The sequence below is a fragment of the Labeo rohita genome, chromosome 8, assembly GCF_022985175.1.
Source record: "Labeo rohita strain BAU-BD-2019 chromosome 8, IGBB_LRoh.1.0, whole genome shotgun sequence".
Lineage (NCBI taxonomy): Eukaryota > Metazoa > Chordata > Actinopteri > Cypriniformes > Cyprinidae > Labeo > Labeo rohita.
Genome location: NC_066876.1, coordinates 27,899,341 through 27,920,090, shown reverse-complemented (window position 1 = coordinate 27,920,090; position 20,750 = coordinate 27,899,341). Strand labels below are relative to the sequence as shown.

Sequence of the window (20,750 nt, the reverse complement as noted above, 5' to 3'; positions counted from 1 at the left end):
TTTACCTTGCCAAAATCAGCTCTGCAAAAATCATCTCATTCTGGTCGAGGCTGCTTTAAATGCAAATGAGCTCTGTTCACCCCACCCCTCTCATCTCTCTGTGGAGAGACGAGCCTGTTTACTTTAGCCGCATTTAGCCGCGTTTAGCCGCTAAACTTGCTAACTAGCACATTGTTAGGAAAGGCGATCGCAAAGTTTCATTAAAAAAAACCCTTATACTCACTTCTGCTGGATCATGAATGATTCACGCAAACATAGACGGATATATGTAGATCGGGAGGCGCGTTCCCTTTACAAATAAACGTAATCTACTGCATCTTCAGCGGCGCAAATGTCGGAAGTAAATGAGGACCACTACGTTCATTATTACATCCAGCAACACAACACCTCAATCGCTCAATTGGAGATATTCTTGTCTAACTTACATCCGTGCTCCCGCATCGAAACAAAGAGGGCGGACTGTTATAGCTGATCTGAGGTAAGACGCTCATGTCAATCAACTATCGTGGGAGCGGCCTCTGTCAGTGTGACGCCACAACGACAGGCATCTGAGAATGGCTCGATTTGAAAAAGGGGATATTATTTTTACAGATTAATTAAAAACAACTGCATGGATTTTTAATCATAGGGTATGCATAGGGTAGATTTGTACATACACTGCCAACACACATTAATGTTCAAACAACATGTAAAAGTGAACTTAGCATCCAATGACCCCTTTAAAAAAAAAAAAAAAAAAAAAAAAAAAAAAAAACTGGTAGTAAAAGTTGCCACCAAAAAAGTTTACTAAAATGATTTATGAATATTTAATCTTAGGCAAGTCATCAAGGCCTGCAATGACATGAGAGTGAGTAAATTATGACAATTTTCATTTTTGGATGAATTATGCCATTAAGTAAACTAAACTAAAACTAAAAACTAATATGACCTTTCATAAGACAAAAGCATTTTTGTAATATCTTAAGATTCCACACCAAGAGCTGAACACAACAGAACAAGAGTGACTAAATTATTAATTTAAGTAGAGAAACAAACTCATCCTGACATCAAAAGACTGCACATTAACAAACATGACAATAAAACCAACAAGTAAGGGATAATCAACGGTTTCCCGTGCAGTAAAGGATCTTAAATACACGACGCGGGGGCAAAGAACCACCCTACGCCTTCACAAAGTGCATTTAAAATCCTTTAATGCATGATAAGCCATTGATTATCCCACTTATTCCATGGTCATTTGCCAAGTTATAGACAAGTTAAAACTAGTATTGCTCTTTGCAGCGCAATATTTGACCAAATGTGTAAAAATGACAGTCATTTTCGTCAGTTACGGCTCATTAACTGCCCACTTCAAATCAGACACATAGATGAAATAGTGCGGCAAGATCACATTTACTTGAATGAATTATAGCATTAATTTCAAATAACTATCAAGAGAGAGAGAAAGAAAGACAGAGAAAGGGAGAGATGATAGTTGTGTGTGCATACCTGCATGCTGCGTCTGCACGTCTCTCTCTACAAACAACTAATTAATTCAAAAACTGTGATTTTACCACCTCGTTGCTGAGGAATATGATGTAGCGATCTAGTCGCTAATAAAAATAAAAATCACAGGGAAGTGTTGACAACAAGTTTACGTATGCGCACAACGCAATGCAATCTCCGACCTTTCTCTCTATGTGTTTGTGTGCATCAATTAGAGCAGCACATTAATATAGAATGGTGATTAAACTGGCTTGGAACTACCTGTGCATTAAACGGTTTTACTGCATACCTCCTCAGCCATTCAGAATCCAGTATTCTGACAGACCAAGTAATAATTGTAAATAAAATTGACAAACGGTCAAACAGTGTCTGCAACCATAATTATCCAATTCCCAGTGCAGGCTTGGGGAAAGGCAAATGGGTCTGCTGGATTTAAAGAAAAATAAACTGCAATAGATATTATTTACTCAGTGCAAGAATGATTTCTTAAGTGTAGAAATTTGTTCTCCGAAGTGGAATTTTGTATTGTGATTTAATCACAAATTTTATATACCAATTATCTAAGATCTGACATCTGGAGATACGTAAGGCGAACACTATAACGGATGTTATTGCACATTTTGAGTCAGGGGAGCCTTCTTTCACTAACCAAAATAAAAAAGGATTAACAACTCACGTCTTATCCCTAGTAGAACCATCATAAATTCACTTCCTTTCCCATGTAAAAAAGAAAACCCACAGCTGTGGTTTTTTTTTTTTTTTTGTAGGCTACTGCTTGCAAAGGACATAGATGTAGCCCAGTAATACGCAGCTTTACAGGAAATGTGCTCCTTGGTGAGAATGATCAGTCAATAAGCTTCAAAGGACGTTTATTTGATGTGGAGCAAAAGAAAGAAGGTGTCTGGCTCCAGCATAGAGATGAACAAGATTGTCAACAAAGACAAGGTGTCACTTTTTTTATTAAGCTTGTACTTTAGAATGTGCTGTGATATACTATGCATGACGCTATATTTATAAAGCAATAGTTCACCCAAAGATTACAATTTTTGTAAATGAGTTTGTTTTAAAATTTGGAAAAACTTAGCATAAAACCACCTGCTCACCAATGGATCCTCTACAGTGGCAGCTCAATAGGTTTTTGAAACCTAGTTATTATGAAATATGAAGTCAATCGTTGAGGGTGAATAGTCTACTGAAAAACATTTCCACTCTTACAGTCAAAAGCTGTACTGACACAAGGTCAGCAAAAAACTAATAGGCCAACTGTGCATTTCTAATTGAAGGGCTTTAGCACCACTACCTGCACTTTTATAAGAAAATTGCTGAATCGGTTTGATGTGTCACTGGACATCCGCAGTTGTGATAACATGGTGTGTACAAATTCATCTGTTTGAAAGGACATAAATGGATGGGCAGAGTGAAAAATCACCAGAGATCAATTAGAAGCCACTCGCTGACAAAATAAAATAAAATAAAAATAATAAAAATCAACCTTGTTGTGAGCAATCACTTTGTTTGCACTTTGACATTAGATTTTCATTCATTTTGTCAGGTCACACTGTGTCAAAGAACGGCGGAAGTTGCCATTTTAAAAAGAGCAATTCCCTGAAAAATTATGGACCAATTTTGAAGCCTTTCCCTACCTCCTGAGTCAGAAAATGGCCAGCGGAGAAACAGAAATAACATGCTGAAAAACTGTTCAGGACAAAGCTGAAATAGCATTGTGAAGTGTGAGAATAAACAAAATTTCATTCACCGAATTCAAATGTGTGACAAAACACTCATGATGAGCAACATTTTTTTTTTTGGTAAACACTGGTTGTTTCAAACAAGACTGTGCTGGTTTTTCTGTGAAACTACCCAGAATGTACATATTAATGTTTTATGTACTTGGACAATTATGAATGCTGTGTTATCTTAAGCTAACTTGACAGGCAGCATTAAAAGAACAGCAATACCAACCAAAAAAAATATGCATTACTCTTTTTAAAACAATTTTGATTATTGTTTAACATATAGCTAAAATGGCATAGTTAAACAGATGAGTTTTATGAATTCAAATATGAACACACACACACATATGTATATAGTTGTCAGTTTAACTCTAAAGACATTAAAAACATTTAAAAATATCACACATTTACAATTGATGGTTTTGCTCATGAATATTAATTAAGTGACACACCCTTTGCCGAATTTACTGGCTAATATTTTAAGGATGCGTCCATGAATTAATATTTGTGAATAAATAATTGTTAACTAGTTCTCTTTATACTAGAGAAAGGTCACAAAACCAGGTCTGCAAATATCCACAACCAAGACCTTCCTTTTATATCAGGGCGCACATACAGAAAACGTTTTTGATTCATCAACTATAGAGGGTTTGCAGTTGCATCAAGATTTGGTCAGTTACGTGGATGCCATATTGCCAATACTCAGACGTAAACAACAGCATGGATTGCATGATTAATGTACTACTGAATATGTTGTTCTGCTAATTTTCCTGTTGAAAAAAAACAGCATATGCTGGTTAAGCATGTTTTGAAGCATGGCTGCTGGTTTAAGATGGTCCTTAGCTGGTCATGAACTAGTTTAAGCTGATTCTTAGGACCATGAAAAGCACAAACCAGCTCATAACCAGCTAAAGACCAGCTAAAAGCAGCTCAAACCAGCCTCCATGCTTCAAAACATACCTATATGCCAGATTTATGACAGGTTATGCTGTCTTAACCACAGAAAAAAAAACATGTGGAACCTGCTAAATCATATAGAGAAGGACCTAGCAAGCAGAAAAGGGCGCAATATTTTGACCAACTTGAGTTAATAGTTGGTAAAGATATGTACAAGCAGTATTAATTAAGATATTAGCCTAGTATTTCACCTACCTGACTGGAAATGATAAGAACACACGTAAATGTCGTCAAGATTCTTGCCCTGGAAATCCTGATTCAGTTTGGCCAACCACAAATGTCTTTTGTACCTCAGACAGTTTTTTGCACTTTTGTTATTATTTTTTTGGGAGTCTAGTACTCCAAATGTTTTTTTCCTTGTCCGACCGATTAGTACAGCCCAAAACATGACAATAACTGACCATTTTCAACAACAATAATCAGCAAAACGTGCGGGTTTCGTTCGGTTCAGGGGCATTGTTTACATTCAGTGCCGCCAATATGGCCGATTGACGACGTTCAACTTCTATTGCACATTTTTCTGTCACCATGTAAACAACGAAAAGTAGCCAATCGCATTGCATATTGCGTATATTATTGTATATTTTGCATATATAAAAGCTGATGATGATGTCTTACCTTGTAAAATGATGTTCTTGTAATGATCATTCACTTTAATCCATGTTCAACTGCCAATGGATAAATTCCTTTTAACAAAATGTAAAAAGTCAGTCAAAGCCACTTTAAAATAAACACATTGTACTGTTTCTCAAATACATTTTTCTTGACGTTTGGCTGGACTTTATGAATCTTTCACTTTCTGAGCTCAGCAGTTACAGTGAAGACTTTAATCTGATAGAGATCGGACTCTCCAGCCAAAGTCATTTTGTTGTTCTCATAGAGAGGTTTAGCTATGGCTGTGCGCTGGGTCTGTGGCCACACTGTCCAAACAGACAGCTTGCGGTTGAGTCCCTCTTCCCATTCCTTTGTTTACATAACAAAACATTACAGATTTATTGAAGAACATCAAAGAAACCATGTGATAAATCAAACTGAGATGCTTCAGGCATCACAGTGTTATGAAAACTTTGGGGTCGTGACCTGAATTTTAGAAGAACTGTGTCCTGTACGTTAGTTTTTCAAGCAAAAATTGTATAGCTGTAGGCGAGACCTACATATAAAGTAAGCAGCTTCTCTTGTGCTTAAAATATAGGGAATGTGATGGCGCACTGGAAAGAATTTTGGTTTGCGTAGGTGAATTAAGCTGAATTATCCCATTGAAACAGAAGTGTCACTCAGCACCTTAAAATTGCTGGTATTTCTCTAGCACTTATTTGAATCACAGGTCCCCCAGCAACCAATCATGACACACCCCTTAGTTGTCAGGGCCACCCCTTTTACATGCTATATCTGGAGGCAGGCCTGCAAAGCTGTTTAAATCAAGACCAAACAGCAATCCTAGCTGTATATAACAGTGGAAATGAGATGCAAGGATGCCCAAATGATTTGTTAGAGGTCTTGTCAAAAAGTCAATAACAATAAAATTGACTAAAGAGTAAAATAGTAAATGTGTTGTAACTCTTTACAACATCCTTTGCAAGTGGAAAATTGGTCAGGCGCTCTGTCTTAAAGGGTTAAATAGAACCCATTACCCTTCAGTGAAAATGTGACGCATGAGATCAGTTAATGCAATTAATCTTAAAGGGGCTTGTTTTGTGGAAAATGATTCAGGTGTTTATTTAGCTGGAGAGGTGGATCATAAATACAGCATATATGATAAAATATGAAATTATTTGAAGATATCAATATATAATATACAGTTGAAGTCAAAAGTTTACATACACCAATTATTTTACCAAAATAAAAGGGTTCATACAAAATACATGTTATTTTTTATTTACTACGGCCCTGAATAAAATATTTCACATAAAAGACGTTTACATATAGTCCACAAGAGACAATAATAGTTGAATTTATAAAAATGACTTCATTCAAAAGTTTACCTAGTTTTGATTATTAATACTGTGTTGTTACCTGAATGATCCACAGCTGTTTTTTTTGTTTTTTTTTATGATTTTGAGATTCATCTTTTCACACTGAGGACAGCTGAGGGACTCATATGCAACTATTACAAAAGGTTGAAACGCTCAATGACGCTTCAGAAAAATACATTTAGATCCAGGGGGTGAAAACTTTTTGAATTTGAAGATCAGAGTAAATTTAACTCTTTTGGCTTCTTGGAAACATGTATCTTCTGTAGCTTTGGAAGGGCAGTACTATATGAAAAAAATATATGATATTTAGTCAAAATAAGAAAAATGTACACATTTTCATTCTGTTCAAAAGTTTTCACCCCCAGCTCTTAATGCATCATGTTTCCTTCTGAAGCATCAGTGAGCGTTTAAATTTTCTGTAATCGATGCCTATGAGTCCCTCAGTTGTCCTCAGTGTGAAAAGATGGATCTCAAAATCATACAGTCAATGTTGGAAAGGGTTCAAATACACAAAAATGCTGAAAAACCAAAGAATTTGTGGGACCTGAAGGATTTTTGTTAAGAGCAGTGGGCAGTTTTACTCTTAAGGACAAACAAGGGACTCATGAACAACTATCACTAAACAAAAAAAAAAAAAACACAGCTGTGGATCATTCAGGTAACAGCACAGTATTAGAATCAAGTGTATGTAAACTTTTGAACAGGTTCTATATAAAACTATTATTTTCTCTTGTGGACTATATGTTAACGTCTTTTATGTAAAATATCATATTCAGGTCAGTACTAAATAAAAAATAACATGCATTTTGTATGATCCCTCTTATTTTGGTAAAATAATTAACATTTTGCAGATTCTGCAAGATGTATGTACATTTTTAACTAAATCTTCAACTGCATTAATGTAAATATTAGTATGTGAAATATATTAAATATTTGTTGAAATAATAAAAAATGTAACATGAATACATTTGAAGTTCAGGATTTTTAGCAATGTCTGGCAAAACTGAATATATAAATTTATAGATTTATAACCATATCCTGTTTTCCTACTTTCCCTCAACATCAATTTTGGTCCATTTTTTATTGTATAGCTTTAAAAGACTTGTACTATTTTTATGATAATTTTAAGGTTCTTTTGTGCACTTTGAAAGCTTCAGCCATCATTCATTGTAACTGCATGGAAAAGAGCAACCAGTATAATTTTTTTTTTCCTTTTGTGTTTGACAGAAAAAAGAATTTGGAATAAAATGAAACTAACTGATGACAGAATTTTTATTTTTTGGTAACTTAATCCTTTATGAGCATGAATAAGACAGACCAGGACTGTACGTAACAGCTATCTTAAACCAAGCCTTTAAAACCATCTCAGTGCTTAATTTTCCCAGATAAAGAGCTTATTAGGATAATTATGCTACATCAAGTATTTTCGGTTCTGATTATCCAACTGTAATTTAGAAATGGCATTTTAATAACAGTTCATGGTAAATTTACCAGCACTGTTGTCAGCTTGATGTTTTGGGAGAACCAGAGGATGTAATTTCTGTGTATACAGCGCCATCAAGTGGCCATATTTAAAACACATTGTGCCATAACTGAGCTGTTGAAGCAGATCTCTTGTGCAAGGCACTGGGCAGAGTTTGTTAGAGGTGTTAATAGATCTCAGCTGCACGGTAAAGCTGTTTATTTGGTTTTGCAGGGTCTTGTTAGATTGGACAACATCATGGCCTTTGCAGGAGGAATGAAGTTTAATTAAGGTCAATGTTACTGCTCGCACAGGCCTTGCCAAAGAGACCAAACAACTGCCAAACACTTATAAAGCTGCCAGTGACAATCAACTCAAGAATGAGACCCTAGAAGATATAGCCACTTGGCCAGCGGTAAGAAAGAAGGGAAAAAAAGAAAGAACAGAGTGTATGTTCTCATGGGAACCAGAATTTAGAGTGAAGAACAGAACATATTTAAATTAATACTCATGGAAAAATCGCTTGAAACAATAGCAAAACATATGCTTAAAAAAACAACAACAGGATGTTAAATAACAAAAAAATAAATAAATCCAAAGTTACAAAACAAATGGTTCAGTGCATACTGGAAGCGAATGACTCAACACCTAAGCGTGTGAAAGGAGGAGGTTCATGGACAGCTGACAAAGCACTGTTAACTTTCAGTTTATATGAAGTGCCGTTCAAGTCACCAGACAATTTTGTCTTTATTTGCATATCTACATTGCATCTTGAAAGTAATATTTTACAACATTCATGAGTATAAATTAACAAGAACCATTATTTACAAAAAAATACATCTGTTTAATAGTCAAAAAACAAATATATTTTTACAGTATAAATAGTTTGGCAAAAACATCATAAAGGATGATGTCAAAATATCTATTGTACATAAAGTCTTCTATCCTTTCTCTGTACAGCATGCCAGTATATACTGTTCACTGACTCTGTCCTCATGTCTTTGGAGCTCAGGTAGCCAAGGATGGAGTTTCCAGCCCAGAGACTGACCCCTAGTAGGCCCAAACAGAGATTTGGGGTTTTCCATGCTGATGTGGTGAGCTGTGTGTGGATCATGAAGATGACAACCGCCAAAGTTCCCTAAATGGGTACAGATTCATACACGCTTAACCCTCCTGATGTGTTGAGGTTAATTTGTCCTACACTCGATTTTCAAAATGCTCAAAATATTGCTTAAACTATTAATTTCCTTTTTAAATTTTGTGAATAATTCTCATTTAGGGTCATGATGCATTGTTTCAACATTTGAGCCCCATTGGTTTCCATGCAATAATCAACCGAATATCAACACTAAAGAGTCAGGAAAAAACAGAAAACCTTTATTGTGACATGAGAAATTATGAAATCTACAAACGCAAAGTTTACTCAAAATTAAGTTGTCTTCTGAGTCATCCAAGGGAAATTCGCTGTTTATTTATCTATTTGAGTTTCATGGTCAAAAAAAAAAAATCTGTCAAAGGTTGCTTTTGGTTGTTAGTTCTTTGGGATCTCAATTACTAGACTGTTGCAGGACTGAAGAAAAGTGTGAGAAACCCACAAACCAAACAACAAAAAGGAAAATAACAAATACTAGTTATTTGCACCTCAGTGTGCAAACAGTCACTACAGTCATGACCAATAAATAAATATATAAATAAATAAAATGCGTGTGTGTGTCTGGGTTAAAATATGTGGGTCAAATTGACCCCTAACACAATAGAAACAACATCATAAAACTACAAACTACAATAGAGTTTTTTTTTGTTTTTACATTCATCTTTAGTATTTTTCATAGTGCCATTTTTTGGTAAATTGAATGGAAACCAATGTAGGTCATTTTGACCCCCAACACAGTAGTTGTACCACGTTTTTCAGCACAAAAGGATTATTTAAGGATTAGTTCACTTCCAGAACAAAAATTTATTTTACTCACCCCTTTGTCATCCAATTTCATGTCTTTCTTTTTTTATCAGCTGTTTCAGGAATGTTCTCCATATGGTGGACTTCAATGGTGCCCCCAAGTTTGAACTTCCAAAAAGTAGTTTAAATGCAGCTTCAAATGGGTCTAAATGATCCCAGCTGAGGAAGAAGGGTCTTATCTAGCGAAACGATCTGTAATTTTTAAAACAAATTGACCGTTTATGTACTTTTTAACCTCAAATGCTTATCTTGTCTCGTCTCTGCGATGCGCATGCGTAGTCTGTGTAATCTGGGTCAATACAGTTAGGGTATGTTGAAAAACTCCCAACTCGTTTTCTTCTTCAACTTCAAAATCATCCTACATTGCTGTTTTACCTTTTTTTGCAAAGGGTGGTTGATCTTCTTTGCATGTTCACTTTGTAAACACTGGGCTGGTACTTCTGCAGCGATGCAGGATGATTATTTTTCTGGGGAAGAAAGTTTGAAGTTGGGAAAGAAAACAAGATGAGAGTTTTTTGACATACCCTAACTGTATTGACCTGGATTACATAGACTACACATGCGCATTGCAGAGACGAGACAAGACGAGCATTTGAGGTTTAAAAGTATATAAATTGTCAATTTGTTTAGAAAATGACTGATCATTTTGCTAGATAAGACCCTTCTTCCTTGGCTGGGATTGTTTAGAGCCATTTGAAGCTGCTTTTAAACTGCATTTTGGAAGTTCAAACTTGGGGGCACCATTGAAGTCCACTATATGGAGATAATTCCTGAAATGTTTTCCTCAAGAAACATAATTTCTCATCGACTGAAGAAAGAAAGACATGAACCTTGGATGACAAGGGGGTGAGTAAATAATTTGTACATTTTTATTCTGGAAGTGAACTAGTCCTTTATTCATATGAAATCCTGTTGGAGCAAATTCAGTGTTAACAAGTTGCAATATGTTCTGACGGTATGACTTACCACAGCCCGGCTACTGAAGACAGACACCTCATTGGTTCCCATTTGCTTCTGCGTGGTAAAAGAAGCAAAGCTGTCTCCGACCATCATGGCTCCACATACACGGGTGAGATAAATATGATCCTCAGATCCATTAATCTACAGTGGATGAATACACTATGCATTAATGGATACTGCCACCTATAAGCATTTTAGCCAACAAAATGACCATTTCTGCTATACTTGATATTTTTGTGTCAAATATAGTCCAAGGGTACGCAACAGTTGCAATTACGTTACGTGTTTACCTGTGACCCGAGAAGCCATCCTGGAAAAACCAACCACATGAGGCCACAAATGAAGTTGGCAAAGAAATCCATTTGAAGGAAAAACCTCTGGGGCTTAGTGAGCAGTTCAGATCGTTTCAAAGAGCCTTTCAACTGATTGTGATCCAAGATCAAAAGATTCAAACTGCTTAGAAGAAAGAACAAGAACACTGCCACATCCACCATGGGAGGCTGGAGAGAAAAAGTCAAGAGCTTGTTTTTGTGAAACTGTTAATTAATGGATTTGACTAGCATGTAACAAAAGTTTAGTTTTAAGGCACTAAAACTCAGAGCACTGCATTTTATATTTATGTTTAGCTACAGTACTCACATGTCTGAGGTCTCTTCCTTGAATGTGTGCCTCTCTGCAGACTCCCAGCAATGAAATTAAGGCCTGTATAGAAAACAATTTATTTAATTTATATTGTAAAATGCAGTTAAAAGGTAACAATTAAATATTAAATTGAAGCAACAATGCAATATTTAAATACAAACACCACCGTTCAAACATTCAGGGGTCAGTGTGATTCTTTAAAGTTTTTGAAAGAAGTCTCTGATCAAAAATACAGTAAAAAACTGTAATATTGTGAAATGTTATTGCAATTTAAACTAACTTTTTTTCTATTTTAATATATTTTCAAATGTAATTTATTCCTGTGATTGCAAAGTAAAATTTTCAGCAGTCATTACTTCATCGCTCTTCAGTGTCACATGATCCTTCAGGAATTACTTTTGATTAATTTCCATCCCTGATGAATAAAAATGTTATTTAAAATTGTATTTTAAAAATACGTCAGACTTTTTGAACAGTAGTGTATGTGTGAGGAATAAACTATTTAAAACGATTTTTTTATTTCAATAAAATACGTGTACTGCAATATATACTACAGAACTACAATTTAAAAATATTTATATATTAAAAATATATAAATATAATATTATATACAATTATATGAATATAAATACATACATTGAAATACATGTAAATATTTTCAAAATATATACTGTATTTGAGTGTATTTACATACACATAATAAATATACACAGTATATTATGTAAACCAAAACTTTTATTTTGGATGCGATTATTTGTGATTAATCATTTGACAGCACTAATTAGATATTATTTTTTAAAATATCTATGTAATAAGTCTGAATCAACCTGCATTAAATTACGCCAAGTCATTTTAAGTGCTATATATGAGATACAAATATTCTCAAACTGAATGTATCCACTTTTTGCAATTGTTACAAATGCAATGAGTAACTTCCCAACCTTTCAAAATAAATTTGATGGTGTAATCTAATATAGTCAAGTTAATTCAGTCATATTAAATAATATTAATTATAATAAAACTCTATTTCTCCAAAAGTTTCATAAGAATATATGCAAGCCGATGTTTGTGCGCTTTTGCATTGCACTTACAACAAGCCTCGAAATGGCATGAGCAGAAAGAGAAAGTGGATGGTTGTTGCTTTTGAAGAAAATGAACTTAACATTACTAGCAACCCACACACATACGAGTGAGCGCGTTACTTCAAACTGCGCGCTCCAGTCACTGACGCTTTCCCCCTGCAACACAAGAGCGTATAACGAGTTAGTATTATCATAGTAACAATAACTTCCGCCAAAATGCTCAATAAGTTACGGTTATGGTTACTACAACAAAACATATAATAATCTTTATAATATAACTTAAACATTCTGAACAACTTCTTAGCAGCTAGACGGAGCGCGTCGCGTTTTTACAACGCGTGTCAAGTAACGCGTCTCGAAACATATGCGTTCTGATCCATTCAGACTGTTTTATATGTGAACAACTTCTCACGACTTTCACTATTCATTTCTTTTAGTTTAAAAACTGTAGTATGGCATTTTATCGGATACTATTATCTTGTACCCTGGTCTCTTTTGTAAATGAAACGCAGTGTTTGTCACTTAGCATACATTTTCACACAAAACTATTCTTTTCCTTTCGCTTAAACAACATTTACAAACAACACATTACATAACCGCGCGTAAAGACTCACCTCTGAGGAAAAAGCCAAACTGGAACACATCCTATACGCTATGCTGAGTAGTAGTCCTGCCACAAGTTCGGCTGAAATGACTTGACTTCCAATTACTTTCTCCCTGTTCGTTTTCATGGTTGGTTCGCAGTCCGAGCTGGGGGGGTAACTCGGTGTTTTCAGTGCGGCAAGGAACTGCTTTTGTAGCCCGCTGGCTTCTAAAGCCCTCACACGTCAACGTGCCCTTACACAACCTAATTATGAAACTCATTGGAGAGGCAGCTCAGTTCTCTTGAGTAACCCGGTGCTGACGGCGACTGAATGTTCTTCTGGCTGCAGCCGGGTTCTACAGAGTGTTAAATCAACGTGAATAAAAGCGTTCACGTGGGATGCAATCCGTATGGGTTCGTGAAGCCAAGACATCAGCAGACATCACAATAGTGATTTTCGTGAGGTGATTTTTTATGAGTTTAAAACAAAATAAAATTTAAAGATTTAAACGGGTAGTGCGTTTAAAATATATTGTTAGACTGTTATCATAATTTATATTAAATCATGATATATTTTATTAATATAAATCAAAACGTATAGGTTTCACAGTTAATTACAATGTTTCACACTATCACGGAGAAACAACCGCTGGATTAACAGAAATAAAACATCCACACGTTCACCCAAGCAAAAGTTTACATTTTTGATTGGGGTAAATTTTGTCTTCGGGAAACATGCATCATCTGTATCATCTGGAGGGCAGTACTAAATGAATAAACATGATATTTAGTCAAAATAAGAAACATGTCCATATCTTCATTCTGTTCAAAAGTCCTGGCTCTTAATGCATCATTTTTCTTTTTGGAGCATCAGTGAGTGTTTAAACTTTCTGTAATAGTTGCATATGAGTCCCTCAGTTGTCCTCAATGTGAAAAGAAGGATCTCAAAATCATATATATATATAAACACCTGTGGATCATTCACAGTATCAAGAATCAAGTTTATGTAAACATTTGAACAGGGTCATTTTTATAAATTCAACTATTATTTCTTATGTGAAATATCTTATTCAGGTCAGTACTAAAACATAACATGCATTTTGTATGATCCATCTTATTTTGGTGAAATAATTAACATTTTGCAGATTCTGCAAGGTGTATGTAAACTTATGGCTTCAACTGTATAATTATATATAACCCTGTTAATGCATTTATGAAATATACAATATGTAAATATATGACAGTTTTTGGTCAGAAAGGTAAGAAATAACATCTTTGCACAGCACATGTCAGTCCTATGCATGTGGTTATATATATTACACTAAAAAGTGCTGGGTTAAAAAAAAATAACCCAGCCTTAACCCAGCTGCTGGGTAACTATGGGACAGAACACGCGTTGGGTTGTTTTGACCCAAGTGCTGGGTTTAACCATTTGACCCAGAATGCTGGGTTGTTTATTTGACCCAACCAGTGGGTCAGGTTAACTGTGTTGCTGGGTTAAACATAACCTAATCATTATTTTTTGTCTTATTGCCTTGCTACCTTTATATTTACCAATAATAATAAATAATCACAGAAGAATGTAAAATTATTATTGCTTTTCTGCAATACAGTTAGAAAAACACACACACACAAAAAATGCAACTGTAAACATCAATTTTCATCAGTTTTATTTCTTTTTAAAACAATTTTCAAATGGGTGCAGCTGTCACACATTTTATCCAACCATTACAGACACATAAAACAATAACTTTAGTGGATCAGTTAATTTAAAACACAAAACTGTGTAAACTAGGCACTGTAGATTCTGATTCTTTGTCAACACTGCAGCAGCAGAACACTCAAAAATTAATTATTACCACATGAAAATCATTCCAAACATTGTGCTATTACAACTAAGCCAAACAAAGTGTCCACCAGACAATACATATGACAATTTAAAACATGTTACAAGTGGCCAGAAAAAACTGTTGGCCTTAAAAAATTCACACATGAAGACTTATGTCCATCAATATAACATACTGCAAGCTGGAATTCCCAGGCAACGAGTCTGCTTCAGTGGCACGGCGAAGGTCTGGGATGTCGCTGTCTCGTCCCCAAGGCACAAATCCACCATGCTGGTCCCCACCTGTTAAATATACAACACTTAGTCTTGAAGACACTTAGGCCTGAAAAAAAATTATTTTAAGTCAGTGATTTCTATTTTTTGCTGTATTGTATCAGTGGGAAATATCAGTTTGCATTTCCAAAAATGAATTTTATATTTATATTTATATTTATATATATATATAGATATAGATATAGATATAGAGATAGAGATAGAGATATATAGAGATATATAGATAGATAGATAGATAGATAGATAGATAGAAAAAGTAAAACAAAACTTACAGGTTTGTATGTCAATGAATGGCTTCCAGAATTCTGTGGTTGTGGTTCTGTGGATCATTCCTCCAGAATGGGCAGGACTTTGAAAGCACTCTCCCCTTTAACATCTAGACCATAAGAATAATACACTGCAAACTGTGAAACTGATCTCATAATCAAAACACATTGACTTTCATATGAAAACTTCTTCATTCCTTTAAATAATGAAATTGTAATAAAAATAAATAAAAATTATAATGGTATTAATGCAAATGAATCCCCACCCCCATTCAACTACTGCAGGTTAAGTTTAGGTATGGGGTGGGATTCAGGGACGTAGAATATGCTCATGCAGAATAAGGCATCAGTATGTGCTTTATAAGTACTAATTAACAGCCAATACACAAACTAATAAGCAACTAGTTAAGTGTTACTGTACCATTGTATTTACCAGTTGATGTATCAAATACAGTTGAATTTTGTTTCTATAGACTGACATATAAGAAACACCTTACCTGAAGTCATGTCACCCAGCTCTTAATGCACCTTTCCATCTTGGTGGGCATAGGCAACAATTTGATCTGCAATTGTAGCCCAGTCTACAAAAAGTCTACCTCTGGATGTAGTTTCCTGAAGTCTTGTGAAATCTGATCAAATTTGGGAAAAAAAAAAAAAAAAAAAAAAAAAAAACCAAATGTGGTTAAATAAGATAAAGCTTTTAAATGATTGATTGTTTGATTTTATTGCCATACCAGTAACTATGGTTATTTTAATGAAAAGATCAAATTCTAAAACAAATCATGGTTATTGAATGTTACCGAATGATGTAACTTACCTTCAAAGGTTTTAACCAAGGTATCAAGCTGCCTTTCCTTCAACTTCTCTATTACAAAGCTGTCCATCTTCACCAGCAAGAATCTCCCATATCTAGAATGAAATTTCAGATTTAGAAAATTAGAATTTCACAAAACTGTTTTTACAATGACTTATTTTATATAGAAAACAGGTTAATGCGTTTACATGTAGCACAATCGTTTAAACAGATCAGTTCTATCGGTCTTTGTCAGTCACGTGTGTTTATTAAGCATGACGTCACCGAGGCGCCATTTTGAAGGTATCGTTGCATTGAGCAGTGAACTGAAAGTATACAGAGCCGTAAAGTAAAGGCTGTTTAAATCATCGTAGCAGAGAAACAGAAGCAAACCAAGTAGATATGGGACCGAGATAATCTTAGCAGAAGTTTTAGGAACCGTAACTTCTATAATTTGTCATTAACAATTAACACTGATCCATATTAACGTGACCTGACCGCAAAAAGTTGAGTGCTGCCGGTGTTCAACCTCATTGAAATATGACGTGCTTGTTTACGGTATAAAAACGTATATTATTTACTTACAAATACACTTATGTTCTGTTTTTGTCTACCATTGATTTGCACATTCCCTTATACCATTAAAACCATTAAACTTTACCCTGTTTGTTCAACATATTCCGTACTTCATTTGGCTGATAACAAGTACTGATAAGGAGTCAATCAAAAACACATTTATGAAAATATCATTATACATACTTTATTATAAATGCAACACTGTGTTAAAAATCAGCTTAAAATGCATAACAGAAGATGTGAAAGGCATGATGAACATCAACATACTGCTAAGTGGACACAGTGCAAGTACTACAAAGAAAGTTGAATAATAATACAATGAAAATAAATAATAAAATTAATAATATTAATAATAATGTGATGATGATTTAATGCTTTTGCCAAACATTTCTGATGGATTCAAGTGCTAGATGATCTGTCAAATAATTAATAGTTTGTAGGCAGAACACTGTCTGGCACACACTTTTACACGGAATGGTTTCTCTGTGAAAATCTCAAAGCAGTCAATCATTGCTATACTGTGTCCAAAGGACACCACAAACTAATGAGGGATAATTTTGTGCGGGTAACAGTTGTATAAAACAGTGTTTGTGCAGGCAGATTCAATCTGAGGTGCATGAAGTTAACAGAAATATTTAAAAATATAGCTGCAAGCAGCAATTGCGGGGCCAAGCACAACAGAGGCAGAATGAGGAGCTTAGCATGGCAAGGAGCAACAGACCGACTCTAACAATGAGTAACCAAAGTCATTTTAGGATGATATCAGTTGAAATGGCTGAAAAATCATAAATACAACCAATAATATAATTGAATGGCTTATCACTTTTGACCAATAGGTGGTGCTGTTTTCAAATTGATGTGATGCGTTCTGTGTGAGGTGACAATGACACACAAACAAATTTTGGTGTCATTATGCCAAAGCTTTACAGAGATACAGCCTCAGAATCATCTTGGCATCAAGCCTAAAATCTGTAGTGGCGCTGTACGAAAATGGTTTTGTCTATCGACACGAAATCCATAACTTTTAGTAAGCACAGTCTGAAGATGATTTGAATCAAATTTGGTGAAAATCAGACCAACGGTCTAGGAGGAGTTTGAAAAAGTATGTTTTGTACATTAATCAAAATGGCGGAAAAGAAAGTTCAGCGAAGTGTGGTATAATTGGTATCTATTTTGTCAGCATGACCCAAGGAATATTTTGAGACCAGTTTTAATACAGTAGGCTAATGCAATCACAAGTTATTAGCATTTTTGAAAATTTCATTATTAATGTTTAATGAATGGTGTATTACTTCTGACCAGCAGGTGGCGCTGTTACCGAATTGCTGTGGCGTGGTCAGGGTGTGGTGACAATAGCACATATAAAATTTGGTGTCAATATGTCAAGGCTTTGCAGAGATACAGCCTCAGATGTAGTTTGGCATCTTTCCAGCAAATTCGTTGATGCGCTAAACGAAAACCGTTTCGTGTATCGACACGAAATTCATATCTTTCTGCCCGCATAGTCTGAAGATGATCTGAGTCAAATTTGGTGAAGATCGGACTAACGGTCTAGGAGGAGTTCGAAAAAGTAGGTTTTGTACATTAATCAAAATGGCGGAAAAGAAAGCTAAGCGAAGTGTGGTATAATTGATATGTATGTTGTCGGCATGTCACAAGGAATATTTTGAGACCAGTTTTATTACTATAGGCTAATGCAAACAAATTATTAGCATTTTTGGAAATTTCATTGTTAATGTTTAATGAATGTATTACTTCTGACCAATAGGTGGCACTGTTACCAAATTGATGTGGCGTGGTCAGTGTGATGTGACAATGGCACATATAAAATTTGGTGTCAATATTTCAAAGATTTGCAGAGATACAGCCTCAGAAGTAGCTTGGCATCTTTCCAGCAAATTCGTTGATGTGCTTAACGAAAACCGTTTCGTATATCAACACGAAATCCATAACTTTTTGTCAGCAAGGTCTGAAGATGATCTGAGTCAAATTTGGTGAAAATCGGACTAACGGTCTAGGAGGAGTTCGAAAAAGTAGGTTTTCAATATTAATTAAAATGGCGGACAGGATGTTTGGCCAATATTGGAATAATGGGTATCAATGTTTTTGGCTTGACCCAAGGAATCTATTGAGATCACTTTCATTACAACAGGCTAATGTAAGCTGAAGTTATTAGCATTTTTGTAAATTTCTTTATAACTTTTGACCACAAGGTGGCGCTGGCCCAAAAATTTTTATGTACATTCAGGGCATGGTGCCGAACATTTTTGTAATTAATGTCGAAACGATACGCTAATCTGTTCTCAAGATACAGCATTTTAAAGCTAAATTCAAAATGGCCGACACCCAAAATGGCTGACATGGGAAAATTGGATATGGTTCGACTCGGTATGACACACTGAATCTAAAGAGACCAGTTTTGTGATTTTTGGACAAATCATTCAGACGTTATAAAGAAAAATAGCCATTTTTCGTATCTCCTGACCACTAGGGGGCACTGGACCGAAACACTGCAGTCAGCCTCAGGTCATGCTTGTTATAACACACACCAAGTTTGGTGTCAATATGACAAACTGTTACGGAGATACAGCCTCACATTGATTTTTGCTAGCTTTTCGTAGAATTCTTTCGCGTGTTATTCGTGAACGGCTGGACGAATCGACTTGAATTCCATAACTTTTTGCCAGCGTGGTCTGAAGATGATCTGGATCAATTTGTGTGACAATCGGTGCAACGGCCTAGGACGAGTTCGAAAAAGTAGGTTTTACGAACAATTGAGAATAGCGAAAAAACTAAACCTTACGATTTTTGAATTTTGGTATCCATTCGACTCGGCATGAGCCAAGGAATCAGAGGAAAAAGAATTTTTGTTGTGTGACTTACGGTTCAAACGTTATTAGCATAAATCTTTTGAAAGTTTGGACAAGTGGTGGCGCTAGAGAGTTTGAGTTAGAGACTCCAAACTTGCTATGGGTAATGTTGGGACTGTCCTCTATCAGTGTGCAAAATTATACAACTTTCCCGCAAGCGGTTCTATGGGCTGCCATAGACTTGCGGCGGAAGAAGAAGAATACGCTAACGGATACAATAGGTGCCACCGCACCTTCGGTGCTTGGCCCCTAATGAAGTGAGAATTTCCCTTATGTCTCACATGAAAAAGCAGTCAGTTTTCTTCTGTGTACATATCGCTGCTGCTGCTGCTATCACGAGAAAGCTTCAAGCATTTTAATATTGCGAGATCTCGTAAACGTAAAAAAAAAAAAAAAAAAAACACGTTTTGCTCAGTAGTGCCAAATTAAACCAGTTTGATTGAATTGTTGTAAAACTTTGGTGATATTCGGAGTTAGAACACAAATACTGTATGCACTGAAGCGTGTGTCAAACACTGTGTTCTTGCATGCTATGATTTTAAAGTGGACCACTGCTTTGATGTCTTAATTATGACACGATATTATATGGAACGGTTGGCAAAGGCAACCTAAGCTAGCATCTCACCACTGAACTGTTTATGTCAATCGGTCTCCAATCTGAAAGGCAGAATTGACACTGTTCAAAAAACAAACAAAAAACAAAACACAGGTCTCCTAGTTTTTAAAGCAACACAAGCATTCACTAAAATAGAGGAAGAGTGAAAGGACCTCATAAACAGTGGTATTGTGGTGCCTGGAGAAGTGGGTATACGCCCCAAATGCAAATACACGCTGAAAAGAATAACTTACTGACGTCTGAACGTGATTCTCCGCAGTTTCTGATTAAATCGGTCTGGTTTTCTCTGTATCAGAGCCTCCCCTGACATGCCCTCGCGTGTGAACAGGCAGCAGAAGAATAAAACGCTAACCCCACACAGCGACATACCAAATATTGCATTAAACAGTGAAATCACTGTGCTTTAAACCACAACTTATTAAAAAAAAAAATAAAGGTAAATAATAATATAATCATATTAACTTACCGTATAATCCTGCTTGCTGCGAATGGACCTTTATCTCACTTCCTATTTCCGGTAAGCGAAGCAGTGTATCCCACCGCAACGCAATGAAAGCTAATGGGAGAATCCTCTCTTTTCTTTCTTTCGCCGGTGTTACTGCAGTGTACCTGGCTGCTTTTATTTTAAACAATGACACACTGCCTCAGTTTTCACGATTTCCTGACACAACACGGA

The 20,750-nt window shown here is 35.5% G+C and overlaps 1 protein-coding gene and 1 long non-coding RNA gene across 6 annotated transcripts; both read right to left on the bottom strand.

Annotated features, from left to right (window-relative positions):
- Positions 1–7,539: 7,539 nt before the first annotated feature.
- Positions 7,540–13,198, bottom strand: LOC127169192 (uncharacterized). 2 transcript variants are annotated; one of them, XM_051116380.1, is made up of 6 exons: positions 12,866–13,193; positions 12,261–12,407; positions 11,167–11,229; positions 10,818–11,027; positions 10,534–10,668; positions 7,545–8,748 (listed from the first exon to the last, which is right to left on the bottom strand). In XM_051116380.1, the coding sequence occupies exons 1-6, from the start codon at positions 12,980–12,982 to the stop codon at positions 8,533–8,535; spliced, it is 888 nt and encodes a 295-aa protein (XP_050972337.1). In that variant the 5' UTR covers positions 12,983–13,193; the 3' UTR covers positions 7,545–8,532. The 2 variants fall into 2 exon arrangements, with proteins under 2 accessions (XP_050972339.1, XP_050972337.1); XM_051116382.1 differs by lacking the exon at positions 12,261–12,407 and having other exon boundaries at positions 7,540–8,748; positions 12,866–13,198.
- Positions 13,199–14,501: 1,303 nt separating this feature from the next.
- Positions 14,502–20,744, bottom strand: LOC127169178 (uncharacterized). 4 transcript variants are annotated; one of them, XR_007828215.1, is made up of 7 exons: positions 20,541–20,744; positions 20,308–20,421; positions 20,084–20,115; positions 16,037–16,128; positions 15,717–15,848; positions 15,226–15,329; positions 14,502–14,962 (listed from the first exon to the last, which is right to left on the bottom strand). It is a non-coding gene; the product is annotated as an uncharacterized LOC127169178 (long non-coding RNA). The 4 variants fall into 4 exon arrangements; XR_007828214.1 differs by lacking the exon at positions 20,084–20,115; XR_007828216.1 differs by lacking the exon at positions 20,084–20,115 and having other exon boundaries at positions 20,312–20,421.
- Between the last annotated feature and the right edge of the window lie 6 nt (positions 20,745–20,750).

Bases quoted from the DNA above. Each gene is read 5' to 3' on its own strand.
- LOC127169192 (XM_051116380.1), bottom strand. From the start codon at position 12,982: ATGAAAACGAACAGGGAGAAAGTAATTGGAAGTCAAGTCATTTCAGCC. The intron at 10,669-10,817 runs GTAAACACGTAA...CATCCACTGTAG, and splicing joins GATGGCTTCTCGGGTCACAG to ATTAATGGATCTGAGGATCA. The intron at 8,749-10,533 runs GTAAGTCATACC...GTACCCATTTAG, and splicing joins TCTTCAGTAGCCGGGCTGTG to GGAACTTTGGCGGTTGTCAT.